The sequence below is a fragment of the Gallinula chloropus genome (genome assembly GCF_964237585.1).
Source record: "Gallinula chloropus genome assembly, chromosome: 32".
In the NCBI taxonomy this organism is placed as follows: Eukaryota; Metazoa; Chordata; class Aves; order Gruiformes; family Rallidae; genus Gallinula; species Gallinula chloropus.
The window spans coordinates 63,100-76,625 of NC_140117.1; the positions used below are offsets into that span (position 1 = coordinate 63,100).

At 59.3% G+C, this 13,526-nt stretch overlaps 2 protein-coding genes across 2 annotated transcripts; both read left to right on the forward strand.

Moving 5' to 3' along the window:
• Positions 1–655: 655 nt before the first annotated feature.
• On the forward strand, positions 656–4,770 carry LOC311202772 (butyrophilin subfamily 1 member A1-like). Its single transcript, XM_084277408.1, has 7 exons — positions 656–1,053; positions 1,431–1,778; positions 2,122–2,403; positions 2,654–2,770; positions 2,985–3,005; positions 3,374–3,406; positions 3,871–4,770. Exons 1-7 carry the CDS (start codon positions 981–983, stop codon positions 4,584–4,586), a joined length of 1,590 nt encoding a protein of 529 aa, XP_084133534.1. The 5' UTR covers positions 656–980; the 3' UTR covers positions 4,587–4,770.
• Positions 4,771–7,014: 2,244 nt separating this feature from the next.
• On the forward strand, positions 7,015–10,745 carry LOC311202906 (butyrophilin subfamily 1 member A1-like; the record flags this gene model as incomplete). Its single annotated transcript, XM_084277552.1, has 7 exons — positions 7,015–7,396; positions 7,731–8,012; positions 8,266–8,370; positions 8,585–8,605; positions 8,898–8,918; positions 9,075–9,095; positions 10,194–10,745. 7 exons carry the CDS (start codon positions 7,015–7,017, stop codon positions 10,730–10,732), a joined length of 1,371 nt encoding a protein of 456 aa, XP_084133678.1. The 3' UTR covers positions 10,733–10,745.
• Positions 10,746–13,526: the final 2,781 nt, after the last annotated feature.

Genomic DNA, 13,526 nt, shown 5'->3' on the forward strand with positions numbered 1-13,526 from the left:
AACCCCCGACTACCACTACCACAGGGCAATGCGCAGACGCAGTTGGGAGGAGTTTATGGAAACCATAAACTTAGAACTTATCTTAATAGGAAGTGGGACAGGTGATGAATATGTATAGATGTGTGGTATAAAAAGGCTGCAGGCTCTGACCAAAACTGTGCCTACTTTGTTGGGTCACCCACTCTTGCAAGAACGTGTAATAAATTACTGCTTCGCTTACGTGTCTACCTTGAGTCCTGTTTTTTAGGACCTTTGTCGTTTCTAACACTGTCAAGCAATCAAGGACTTTCCAGTTGTTCCTATTTCCCCACTAAGGAGAAGGGAGGGGACACAGCCAGGGCACACGACAGGAACTGGCCAAAGCGGGCGGTATTCCATGCCGATTACCTCATGCTCAGCATAAAAGGGGGGCTGGGGGGGGGGGGGGGGGGGAGGAGGACCAAGCAGCTCCAGTTTTGGGGATGCTCTGTTTTTTGGGACAGCTCTTTCTGCTATCCCAGGAAACTCTCCTTATCCCAATCTGACAGGTTTCTGTTCCTTAGGTTTGTTTTTAAGCTTTTTTTTCCCCTTCCTTCTCTGCGCTCCCCTTCCCCCCCCCTTTAAAGAACCACGAAAGTTTCCGTTATTCATCATCCTGCAACATCCGGCAGCTCGTTTCCGTTCTCACAGCGAGACATTTTCTCTGAGGGATCAGATCTTTTGCCTTTGTTTTGAGATGTTATGGAAGAGATTTGGGATCCCTCCTGGAGAGGGGCTGTGGGGCAGAGCAAGCGGCTGACCGGGGGACCTGTCTGTGGTCCCGTTTTGCCCTTGAGCACCGGTTCCTGGCACCGTAGGAGTGCTGGTGCAGGGGCTCTGGGGATTTTGGTGCCTCTATAGGGCAGGGGCAGCCCTTCTTTGCCAGATCCCCTCTGGGGTGGCTGAGACCCCCATCGCGCTCCTCTGCCTCCCTTCCCCTCCCTCCTTTCCAGAGTCTGCAGATGTTGCTTCCGGGGAGCCCTGGGGACCTCCTGAGGTTTTGGGTGACTCTCCACATGTTCCAGCTGGAATCAGGTAGGGATCCTGTGGGGCTGGTGAGGGCTTTTGCCTGCTCTGGGTGGCAGATGTGGGTCAGGAGCTGCCATAGGGTGGGGGGAGCCCAGCCTGGAGCTTGGTCCTGCATGCTTTCACTTTCCCTTGGCCGCTGTGGCTGTTGTGGGGCTGGCAGTGGTGCAGGTCGTTTTCTGGAGCAGGTTCCTGGGAAACCTCCTTCTCCTTCCAGTCCTCCCAGTCCTGCTCCAGTTTCTCTGGGGTCTCTGAGCCATGGGAGGGCAATGCAACACCCGCAGCATGGAGCATGCCCAGCTCATGCCAAGCTCAGTCCTGGCCTGCAACGCCCTCGATTAACATAGGCGCCATCTTCTGTCTCTGTGTCCTTCTCCATGGCCAAGCTGACTTCAGAGTGGTGGGACCAGACCACCCTCTCCGTGTCACCGTGGGGCAGGACGTGGTGCTGCCCTGTCACTTGTCCCCAGCTGTGGATGCTCAGAGCTGGGACATCAGGTGGATCCGTCAAGATGTCTCTGAAACGGTGCACCACTACCGACATGGGGAGGATGTGTCTGGGGAGCAGCTGGAGGAATATGTTGGGAGGACAGAGCTGGCCAGAGATGGTCTCTCCAGAGGCAGCCTGGACTTGCGAATCTCTGGGCTGAGACCCTCTGATGATGGTCTGTATGTCTGCACTGTGAATGATGGTACCTCCTACGGAGAAGCTTTAGTGTATCTGGAGGTGTCAGGTTTGTGTCTGGTGTTTGCAGGGTGGTCGTGGTGTCCCTGGGCTCGTGTATCCCTCCCAGACCCCTGTCCCATCCCTTGGAGCCCCAGGAGAGCTGGCACGGTGTCTGGCAGCCTTAGGGGTGCAGACGCTGCTGCCTGGAAGCGTTGAAGCTGGGCAGCTGGGTCTGGCTGTGCCGGGAGGTTTGGGGGGAGATCTGGGGCCATTGGGCATCAACGCTGGGTGGGTCCTGCCCAGGTTGGGGTGGGTTTGGTGGGAGCGGTGAGGGGTCTGCTCGGGGATGCGGTGGGGGCCTTGGAGCTGAGCCCAGCCCTCCCTGACTCCAACCCCGGGCTCTTCCCCAGCCACAGGCTCTGGCCCTCAGCTCTCTCTGGAGGGTTACGAGGCCGGAGGCATCCGGGTGCTGTGTCGATCGGCCGGATGGTTCCCGCAACCGGAGGTGCTGTGGAAAGACCCCGACGGGCACCATGTCCCCTCGGTCTCCCAGAGACGTTCCCCTGATGCCAGGGGCCTGTTTGACATCGAAGACGCCATCGTGGTGACGGGGACCAGAGATGGGAACTGGTCCTGTGTGGTCAGGAACCTCCGCCTGGCCCAGGAGCAGGAGGCGTCCCTGCACATCTCCGGTGCGACGGCTGCAGCAGCCCCTGCGGCGCCCGAGCAGGGCGGGGGGTGGCTGCCTGGCTGGGGGCAGCTTTGGGCTGGGCTTGGGTGGCAGCGTGGTGGTGTGGGGGCTATTGAGGACTCTGTCCCCCTGAGTCCAGGGCACATAGGACAAGGGCTGCAGGGGGTGTGGAGCGGGGGTTTCTGGGTCCTTCTCCCCACGGACATGAGTGGAAATTGTTCTCTTTCGTTGTGGATTTGTCTGTTTTCCAGATCCCTTTTACCATGATGCCCATCCCTTGAAGGCCTGTCTGAGTGTGCCCCTCATGCTCTCTGTTGGGCTCTCCGTTGGGCTCCTTGGCCTCTCAGTTTATCTCTGGAGAAGGAAAGGTGCGTTTGCCCCCGAGGGACGTGTTGCCTCCACCCAAAAGCTCTTTGGGAAGGACGGAAGGGGATGAGGACACGGTGGGGTATGGGTGGCGGGACAGGGAGCACGGCCAGAGCGCCTGGCTGGTGGGAAGGTCCCAGAGACGCTCTGGAGCTGTTCCTGCTGAGGAAGCAAGCTGCTCTCCTCACCTCCTCTTCCTCTGGCTTTGCTTTTCAGTGCTGCTGACCAGAGAGCTGGGTGAGTCCTTCTGGCCCCTTCCCCCAGCAAAACCTTCTGGCACAGGACCCTTCATCAGAGACTTGGCTTTGGGGGGTTCCTGATGTTGGGGCTGAACACCAGAGAGCCTTAGTGCCCTGGCGGGGGATGGGCTGGCAGGGAGCCATTCCTGGGAGCCAGGCGGGTCCTGTCCTGGGATCTCAGTGCTCGGCCCTTCCCCTCCCTGCCCGTCCTCTCCATTCCCCATCCCTTGGTCTGGGAAAGCCCAAGGCCATGTGCCTGGGAGGGTGGGCAGCTCGGGGACACCAGCATGGGGATGGACCCTCTGTCCTGCCCAGAGCTGCTGGGACCGGCTCTGGGATGTGACCAGCTCTCCTCTCTCCTTGTAGCCTGGAGGAACTTTCTGCTGTGCCATGGAACAGGTAATTGGCGGTTGGGTACCACTCCCGTTCCTCGTGTGCAAGGGGCATCTGGGCTGGACAGTGCGTGGGACTGGCCGTGCCTGGGGGTGTTGGGTGACTCCCAGACCCCAAGCATGGCACTGGACTGCTCCCCTGCTGTTTTCTTGCCTGTCCCACCCCTCATGAGCTCCATCCATGGGGCCAAGGGGAGCCATTTCCCCCCTGACACCCTGGGCACTGCCCAGACCCATCCACTGCCTCCCCATTCTGCTACTCCGTGCTGGGGCTGCAGCCCCACTGGTTCCTGTTCCCAAGGGACTGAGCTCGGCTGTGGCCATGATGGGTCCAGCCCTGGGATGGGATCTCTTGGAGGAAGGAGATGCCCGGTGTGCTGCCCGTGGGGCAGATCCTGTCCCTAGGGGGGTGTGTAACCTGCCCAGCGCTGAGCTCTGCCGCTGATGCTCTGGCTCCTCCTGTCCCTGCAGACGTGGTGACCCTGGATCCCAACACGGCTCATCCTCAGCTTATCCTGTCCCAGGATGGGAGAAGTGTGAGAAGGGGAAGCAAATGGCAGGACCTGCCCGACACCCCTCAGAGATTTACGTACTGGGGCTGTGTGCTGGGCCGGGAGGGATTCAGTGAGGGGTGCCACTGCTGGGAGGTGGAGGTGAAGGGGGAGAATGCAGGGAAGTCATGGTGGGCTGTGGGGCTGGCCAGGGACTCTGTGAAGAGGAATGGGGATATACACCGCAGCCCCAAAGAAGGGATCTGGGGGGTTGGGCACTGGAATGGGAACTTTCAGTCCTTCACCTCTCCTCCCACCCGCCTGTCCGTGTCCCGGGTACCCAGAAGATTCAGGGTCTGTCTGGACTATAAACGGGGGCTGGTGACTTTCATCGATGGTCACAGTGGGGCTGAGATCTTCACTTTCCCACCAGCCTCATTCAATGGAGAGACCATCCGACCGTGGTTTGCGGTGGGGACAGAGGGCACCGAGCTGTGCCTCAGGAACAGCACCTCCTGTTCCCCTTCCTCACTCCCCACACCCCCACAGAGCCCCAGCCCCTCTGCAGACCCTGCCCACACTCCTCTCCTCCCTGCCACAGGAACAGATGTCCCCCTTGGCCCCATCCCAGCGCAGGGAGCAGGGGGCAGTGAGGGGGCTGGGCAGGTGACAAGGAGTAGCAGAGACAATGTTTGATGGACTGACCCCATCCCCCATCCCATCCCATCCCCCTGTGCTGCTGTGGGGAGAAGAGGAAGAAATGGGGAATAAAGTTGAGTCTGGGAAGAAGTGAGGGGTTGGGGGAGGGGTGTTAAGATGGGGGTTTATTTCTCATTATCCTCTGATTTCTTGGGTAATTAAATAGTCACATTTAATTCTGCATTGAGCCTGGTGACATCAACTGCAGAATCATCTCTCCCCGTCCTTATCCCAACTCCTCAGCCTCTCAATACCTGTTCTGTCCCCTGCCCAGCTGAGGAGGGCAGTGACAGAGCGGCTTTGGTGGCATCTGGCCCCCAGCCAGGGCCAACCCCCTCCAGTGGGGTTTTCTACCCCCATTACAGGATCAGGATGGGGCTGATGGTGTGTGCTGGGTGCTGGCTTTGTGCAATGACCACCCAGCACCCGTCTCTGCGCAGACACGGAACAAATCCCGTCCCTCTGCTCTGTGTCTGTGTTGGCGTCCTGCACAGTGGGTCATGAGCCTGGTTTTGGGACAACCAGGGGGCTCGCTTGCCAGCACCCCGCGTCCCTGGGATGCCCCAGCTCTGTCCGCATCCTTCTTCCCAGCACAATCCTGTTGGGATCAAGCCTGAGCTGTGTTTCCCTCCTGCCCTTCCGCTCTGGGCATTCGGTATAGGTGGTGGCTCCTGGTTGGTTTAGGGACTGGGCTCCCTGTGCCAAAACCTCTTTGTCCCACAGTGGCTTCAGGGTCAGCAGAAGAGGAAAGTCCTGCGTGGGGAAAGGATTTTTCCCCCCCCCCGGGGGTCTGGGAAAGCGACATTTCCCAGTACAGACTGGGGTGGCTGCTGCCACTGTGGGGTTTGGTGTTGCTGTGGAGCTGGGGGTGGTGTAGGGGTTTGTTGGGTTTGGGTGGGCTGGGTTGGGCTGTGCACGGGGTTGTTTTGGTTGATCTGAGTTGAGTTGATTTCCATTGATTTCTCTTCAGTTGGCCTGTATTGGCCAATGTTGACCTGTGTTGACCAATGTTGACTAGTCATGAGCAGTCTTGACCAGTGTTGACCTATCTGGACCACTGTTGACTGGTGTTGTCCTGCAGTGAGCTGCGTTCATGTGTCATGACTAGTGTTGACCTGCATTGTCCTGCCTTGACCAGTGTTGACCAGCATTGACCAGTGTTGACCAGTGTTGACCTGTGTTGACTTCAGTTGACTTCAGTTCTTGACTTCAGTTGAGTTGCCTTGAGATGCCTTGGGGTGACTTGTTGTCTTGACTTGACTTGACTTGGGATGGGATGGGCTGGGTTCTGTTGGGATAGGATTGGATGGGAAGGGATAGGATGCTGCTGGGAGTGGGGTGAGGGGTGGCTGAGCCCTGCCAGGCATAGAAAGGGGAAGGGGATCCAGGGGAATGGTTTAGGTCTGTGGTCACACACAAGGACATCAGCCCTTTTTGGGAGGGGAAACAGCTCCTGAGGTGCCAGACCTCTCCGGGTGCTGTTTCTCAGCACCAGCTGAGAGACACACTGATCCAGGGTAAAGCCACCTCCAGCAGCAGCACCCAGACAGGGATGGGGAGGGGGGGTGGGGTCCCTTTGCTCTCTTGTCCCTGGGGCATCCAGCTTTATTTTATGAGCCTGGACTTTGGTAGGAGGATGCGGAACTTCCCTGGGGTGGGGCCTCAAGTCCTGCCCAGAGACAGGAACTCTGGAACTGGGAAAAATTCAGGTCTCTTGAGAGCCTGGAGCAGGTGGCAGCTCGTGCCCAGCTGGTAAGTGACTTTTCTTGAGAGATTTGGGATCCCTCCTGGAGAGGGGCTGTGGGGCAGAACAGGTGCTGCCCCGGGGATCTGTCTGTGGTCCCGTCCTGCCCTCAAGACCACTTCTTGGGACCGTCGGGGTGCTGGTGCAGGGGCTCTGGGGATTTCTGAGCCTCTTTGGGGAAGCTCTTCTTTGCCAGATCCCCTCTGGGGGGGTAGCTGTGACCCCCCATCGCCCTACTCTGCCTCCCTTCCCCTCCCTCCTCTCCAGCTCCAGGCTGATGTGGCTTCCGGGGAGCCCTGGGGACTTCCTGAGGTTTTGGGTGACTCTCCACATGCTCCGGCTGGGATCAGGTAGGGATCCTGTGGGGCTGGTGGGGGCTTTTCACTGCTCCAGGTGGCAGATGTGGGTCAGGAGCTGCCGTGGGGCAGGGGGAGCACAGCCTGGAGCTCAGCCCCACATGCTTTCACTTTCCCTTGGCCACTGTGGCTGTTGTGGGGCTGGCTGGGGTGGATATCTTTTTCTGGAGCAGGTTCCTGGGAAAACTCCTTCTCCTTCCAGTCCCCCCAGTTCCTCTGGGGTCTCTGGGCCATGGGAGGACAAAGCAACGCTGCAGCATGGAGCGTGCCCTGCTCATGCCAAGCTCAGCCCTGGCCTGCAACGCCCTCGATTAACATAGGCACCATGTCCTGTCTCTGTGTCCTTCTCCATGGCCAAGCTGACTTCAGAGTGGTGGGACCTGTCCGTCCTCTACATGTCACCGTGGGGCAGGATGTGGTGCTGCCCTGTCACTTGTCCCCAGCTGTGGATGCTCAGAGCTGGGACATCAGGTGGATCCGGCACAGGGTCTCTGAAACGGTGCACCACTACCGACATGGGGAGGACGTGTCTGGGGACCAGGTGAAGGAATATGTTGGGAGGACAGAGCTGGCCAGAGATGGTCTCTCCAGAGGCAGCATGGACTTGCGAATCTCTGGGCTGAGATCCTCTGATGATGGTTATTACATCTGCACCGTGAGCGATGGTGCCTCTTACGGAGAAGCTTTGGTGTATCTGGAGGTGTCAGGTTTGTGTCTGGTGTTTGCAGGGTGGTTGTGGTGTCCCTGGGCTCTTGTGTCCCTCCCAGGCCCCTGTCCCATCCCTTGGTGCCCCAGGAGAGCTGGCATGGTGTCTGGCAGCCTTGGGGGTGCAGACGCTGCCTGGAGGCGCTGAAGCTGGGCAGCTGGGTCTGGCTGTGCCGGGAGGTTTGGGGGGAGATCTGGGGCCGTTGGGCATCAATGCTGGGCGGGTCCTGCCCAGGTTGGGGTGGGTTTGGTGGGAGCGGTGAGGGGTCTGTTCGGGGATGCGGTGGGGGCCTTGGAGCTGAGCCCACCCCTCCCTGACCCCAAGCTTTTCCCCAGCCACAGGCTCTGTCCCTCAGCTCTCTCTGGAGGGGTACGAGGCCGGAGGCATCCGGGTGCTGTGTCGATCGGCCGGATGGTTCCCGCAACCGGAGGTGCTGTGGAAAGACCCCAACGGGCACCATGTCCCCTCGGTCTCCCAGAGACGTTCCCCTGACGCCAGGGGCCTGTTTGACACCGAAGACGCCATCGTGGTGACGGGGACCGGAGAGGGGAAATGGTCCTGTGTGGTCAGGAACCTCCGCCTGGCCCAGGAGCAGGAGGCGTCCCTGCGCATCTCTGGTGCGACGGCTGCAGCAGCCCCTGCGGCGCCCGAGCAGGGCGGGGGGTGGCTGCCTGGCTGGGGGCAGCTTTGGGCTGGGCTTGGGGGGCAGCCTGTGGTGGTGTGGGGGCTATTGAGTACTCTGTCCCCCTGAGTCCAGGGCTCACGGGACAAGGGCTGCATGGGGGTGTGGGTTGGGGGTCTCTGGGTCCTTCTCCCCACGGACACGAGTGGGAATCGGTCCCTTTCCCTGCGGATCTGTTTGTTTCCCAGCTCCCTTTTTCCACAATGCCCGTCCCTGGATGGCCGCTCTGGGCGTGTTCCTGGCGCTCTCCCTTGGGCTCCTTGGCCTCGGGGCTTGTCTCTGGAGAAGGAAAGGTGTGTTTGACCCTGAGGGACGTGTTGCCTCCATCCAAAAGCTATTTGGGAAGGGTGGGAGGGGACAGTGACATGATGGGGTGTGGGTGGGAGGACATGGAGCACGGCCAGAGCACCTGGCTGGTGGGAAGGTGCCAGAGACCCTCTGGAGCTGTTCCTGCTGAGGAAGCAAGCTGCTCTCCTCACCTCCTCTTCTTCTGGCTTTGCTTTCCAGTGCTGCTGTCCAGAGAGCTGGGTGAGTCCTTCTGTCCCCTTCACCCAGCAAAAGCTCCTGGCACAGGAGCCCCCAGCAGGGACTTTGCTTTGGGGGGTTCCTGATGTTGGGACTGAGCTCCAGAGAGCCTGGGTGGGCTGGCAGGGGATGGGCTGTCAGGGAGCCTTTCCTGGGAACCAGGCGGGGATGTTCCTACTCCCTGTAAAGGAGTATCTGGGGATCATCCTGAGCCCTGTGTGCTCCTGTGGGATCAGCCCTGGGGTGAGTGGTTGTTCCCTCTGGTCACACGTCGCTTCTTGGTTTTGCTTTCCAGGGAAGCGGGATGCAGCCCTGGGTGAGTCTGGTGGAAGGAGCCATTCCTGGGGTTGGGGGGTTTTCCCTTCCCAAAGAGGAATTTGGGGTGTGCCCGAGCTCTGACGGCTCCTCATGGGCAGTTGGGGGATGAGGAGATGTCCCTCCTGATCACACATGGTTTCTCTTTGCCTTCCAGAGGAAAGAGCTGCAGCCCTGGGTGAGTGTCCCTGAGCTCCAGCACAGCCTGGGGTCCTGTCCTGGGATCTCGGGTCTCAGCCCTTCCCTCCCTGCCTGTCCTCGCCATACCCTATCCCTGGGGCTGAGAAAGCCCAAGGCCATGTGCCTGGGGGGTGGGCAGCTCAGGGTCACCAGCGTGGGGATGGACCCTCTGCCCTGCCCAAGCACTCCTGGTCACAGTGCGGAACATGTCCAGCTGGGGGTTTCCATTCCCCACACAGCAAATTGAGGTGTGCCTGAGATCTTCCTGGGCAGTTCTGGGCTAACAAGCTGTGCCCTTTTAATCAAATATTGCTTTTTATTTCCAGGGGAACAAGCTGCAGCCCTGGGTGAGTGTCCCTGAGCTCCAGCACAGCCTGGGGTCCTGTCCTGGGATGTCGTTGCTCGGCCCTTTCCCTCCCTGCCCGTCCTCTCCATCCCCCATCCCTGGGGCTGGGAACGCCCAAGGCCATGTGCCTGGGAGGGTGGGCAGCTCAGGGACACGAGCAATGGGATGGACCCTCTGCCCTTCCCAGTGCTGCTGGGACTGGCTCTGGGATGTGACCAGCTCTCCTCTCTCCTTGTAGCCTGGAGGAACTTTCTGCATCCCCACACTCCAGGTAATTGGGGGTTTGGGTGGCACTCTGGGTGGTTCTCCTTCCATTCCTTGTTTGCAAGGGACATCTGGAGTGGACAGTGTGTGGGAGTGGCCATGCCTGGGGATGTTTGGTGACTTCCAGACCCTGAGTGTTGCACTGGGCTGTTCCCCCACTGTTTTCTGGTCTGTCCCACCCCTCGTGAGCTCCATCAGTGGGGCCAAGAGGAACCATCTCCCCATTGACAGCCCAGACACTGCCCAGACCCAGCCACTGACTCCCCATCCTGCTCCTCTATGCTGGGGCCGCAGCCCCACTGGTTCCTGTTCCCATGGGTTCGAGCTCGGCGGCGGCCGTGATGGGACCGACCCTGGGATGGGATCTCTTGGAGGAAGGAGATGTCCCGTGTCTGGCCCCGTGGGGCAGATCCTGTCCCCAGGGGGGTGAAACCTGCCCAGCACTGAGCTCTGCCCCTGATGCTCTGGCTCCTCCTGTCCCTGCAGACGTGGTGACCCTGGATCCCAACACGGCTCATCCCGAGCTTGTCCTGTCCCAGGATGGGAGAAGTGTGAGAAAGGAAAGCAAATGGCACGACCTGCCTGACACCCCTCAGAGATTTACGTATTGGCGCTGTGTGCTGGGCCGGGAGGGGTTCAGTGAGGGGAAGCACTGCTGGGAGGTGGAGGTGAAGGGGAACTTGGGAGGGGATTCATGGTGGGGTCTGGGGGTGGCCAGGGACTCTGTGAAGAGGAAGAGTAATAAGGAACCTAGCCCTGAAGAAGGGATCTGGGGGGTGGGGCACTTCTCACAGCAGTTTCATGGTCTTATCTCTCCTTACACTCCCCTGTTCATGTCCCGGGTCCCCAGCAGAGTCTGGGTCTGTCTGGACTATCAACGGGGGCTGGTGACTTTCATCGATGGTCACAGTGGGGCTGAGATCTTCACTTTCCCACCAGCCTCATTCAATGGAGAGACCATCCAACCGTGGTTTTGGGTGGGGACAGAGGGTACCGAGCTGTGCCTCAGGAACCGCACCTCCTGACCCCCTTTCCTCACTCCCCACAGCCCCACAGAGCCCCAGTCCCTCTGCAGACCCTGCCTGCACTCCTCTCCTCGCTGCCCCAGGAGCAGATGTTCCCCTCAGCCCCTTCCCAGCCCAGGGAGCAGGGGGGCAGTGTGGGGGCTGGGAAGGTTTGGGCCGGGCTGGAGCTCATTTCCCCACGTCCCTGGTACGGGCTGTGGGTTGTATTCCTGCTGCAGGCAGAGCTGATCACGCTGTGATGATACAATCATCAGGAGCCACGTGGGGATACACAACCCGCGGCCGGGACAGGGTTGCTCCCCCTGGGCTCCATCGTATCTCCATCTGTCCCAGCTGTGACCCGTTGGTTGCAGCTCTGGGTCTGGCTGGACTGAACTCTATGAAGTCGAATTTTGCAGGAGGGTGGGACAGAAATGTGTTTGGGTTGGTGCCCAGACACGGTTAATGGGGGGTCAGGGCTCTGCCTGGCTCTGCTCACAACCCCCTGTAAGGTACTGGAAATGTGCCTTAGTCCCCAACAGAAACCTACCAAACCCTTTACCAAACCTCATTCCTCTCCTCTGACCTTCCAAACCTCATTCCTACCACACCACCTCACCACCACCACAAGTGGCTTGTGCCATGGACCTGATGACTATGCAAGGAACCAGCACCAGGAGAGCATTCCTTTCACATCCCACCCAAAAGATATCAGGAGCCACCTGGGGAGCTATTCCCACATCAGGAGCCATTCCCACATCAGACATTCCCTCATCCACCCTGAAGCATTCCCACAGCCAGGTGGAAGGTTGTGGCTCTGCCAAGGATGACTAGAAAAGAGGAACCAAGCAAGGTGAAAGGATGCAACTCAGAACCAAGTAACCAGAGGAGCCAAGACATGGGGGAACATGACAACCACGGAAGTCATGGAGACATCAAGGAACATCATCCCCCCCTCAGACCCAGTGACACTCAAGGATACTCTGCCATCGGATGGGACGCTGTAGCTCTGTGGTGGTAGATATAGCCCCCCACCCCTTCCTCTTTACCACTCTATTTCCCTCTCTATATATCTCTTGTCCACCCTTTTCTCTTTCTTCCCCCCTTCCCCTGCATGTTTCTTATGGGTCAAATAAAGTAACTGGATCCTTGAGTCTGTTTTGAGTCTTAATTCTGTTCTCTGAGAATTGGGCAGAACTGATCAGATCAAACCCCTGAGAACTGGATGTCACTGGGGGGTTGAGCCCAGCCGCCCCCAGCCACCCAGAGTGATCTGAGCATCCCTTGGAACACAAGGGGGTTTCACCTCTGCCAAATTAAGCCTTGTCTAGGTTGTGGATCCTGACACCCCCCACTGAAGATGAGCCCGAGGACTCATCCAAAGGACATTCTGGTGACAAGTGTCCCTGGGGAGAGCTGAACGTCTGGGGAAGAGGAAAGCTCCTGCCCAGTCGGGGCGAGAGCTGTGGGTGGCCGGAGCCCCTCCATAGCCATGTTCCCCCCTGTCCAGCTGGGAGGGGCAGTGACAGAGTGGCTTTGGTGGGCGTCTGGCCTCCAGCCAGGGCCAAACCACCACACTTCCTCCTCCGCCTGTTTTGCCTTTCTATTCTTCTTACTTTCTCCATTTCCCCCTTTATTCCTTCTCCCCACCCGTCACCACCCTCTTTTTTCCCATTTCTTCTTCTCAGCCTCTCCCTCTTCCTTCTTCCCAGTCCCGGCTGCCTGACCCTTGCCCAGACAGGAGATGCTGGCAGGTGCCTCGACCAGTTGATGAAGCTCTCAGAGATCTGGGTTAGCACAGGACAGGAAGGGTTGGACTCTATAGTCTCAAAGATCTTCTCCAAGTCTGTTATTCTCTGATTCCCTCCCCACCCATGGGAAGTTGGCAGCAGCCCAGCTCTGATGGCAGAAGGCTCTGACCTTGCCAATAGCCCTGCATTCCCTTGAGATGGGGAAGTCACTCATGCTGAAAGCTTTGTAACCAGTTCAGGGAACACCCTGACCATGCAGACAGGGTGTGCAGCCCACGCCCAGCCAAGAAGGAGGTAAAAAAGGCCACCCAATGGGACAAGTGAAAAACAGCCCTTCAGCCTGTAGCCTTTGGACATGGTGTTTGGGTGATGCTGTAAAAAGGCCGGTGCAATAAAGCCAGGAGCATCCTGAAGCACATTGGTCACTGCCTGGTGTATTGTGTCCCAGCGCTGTGAGCAGGAGGTGTGCTCTGCCCGGGGTCTCCAGGAGGGATCCTTCCTCCCCGCTGTTCCTTGCTGAGGCAGCTGCCTGTGGAAGAGCCTTTGTTTCATTCCTCAGCCGGCTCCACCAAGGTCCTGCCCACGGGCTGCAGGTGGAATCTCTCCTGTGTCTCCTGGAGCGCCTCCTCCCCTCCCCTTCTTCCCTGGCCTGGGTGTCTGCCAAGTGTCTGACGCCGTCTCGCTCCCTTCTCTGGGGGCCAAACGCGGCCAGTTGTGGCTCTTTCCTATCCCAGAGGCGCTGCCGCCGTCGCTGATGGGCTCGGCCGTGGTCAGCAGCAGGGCCGGCCTTCAGCCCGGCCGGTGTTGGCTCTGTTGGGCCTGGGGGAAGCTTCAGGCAACGTCTTGTAGAAGCCGCCCCTGGAACCCCCACCCCAAAGAGCCACACAGACTCACAGCCATTCCCCAGACCCCCAGGCCCCATCGCCTGGCTCAAGCCCCATCCCCAGGGCCATCCTCAGGCTCCCGGGACAGGGGAATCAGGCCCATCCCCAGAACCCATCTCCAGGCCCATTGTCTGGCCCCCAAGACAGGAGAATCAGGCCCATCCCCGGTCCTCATCCTCA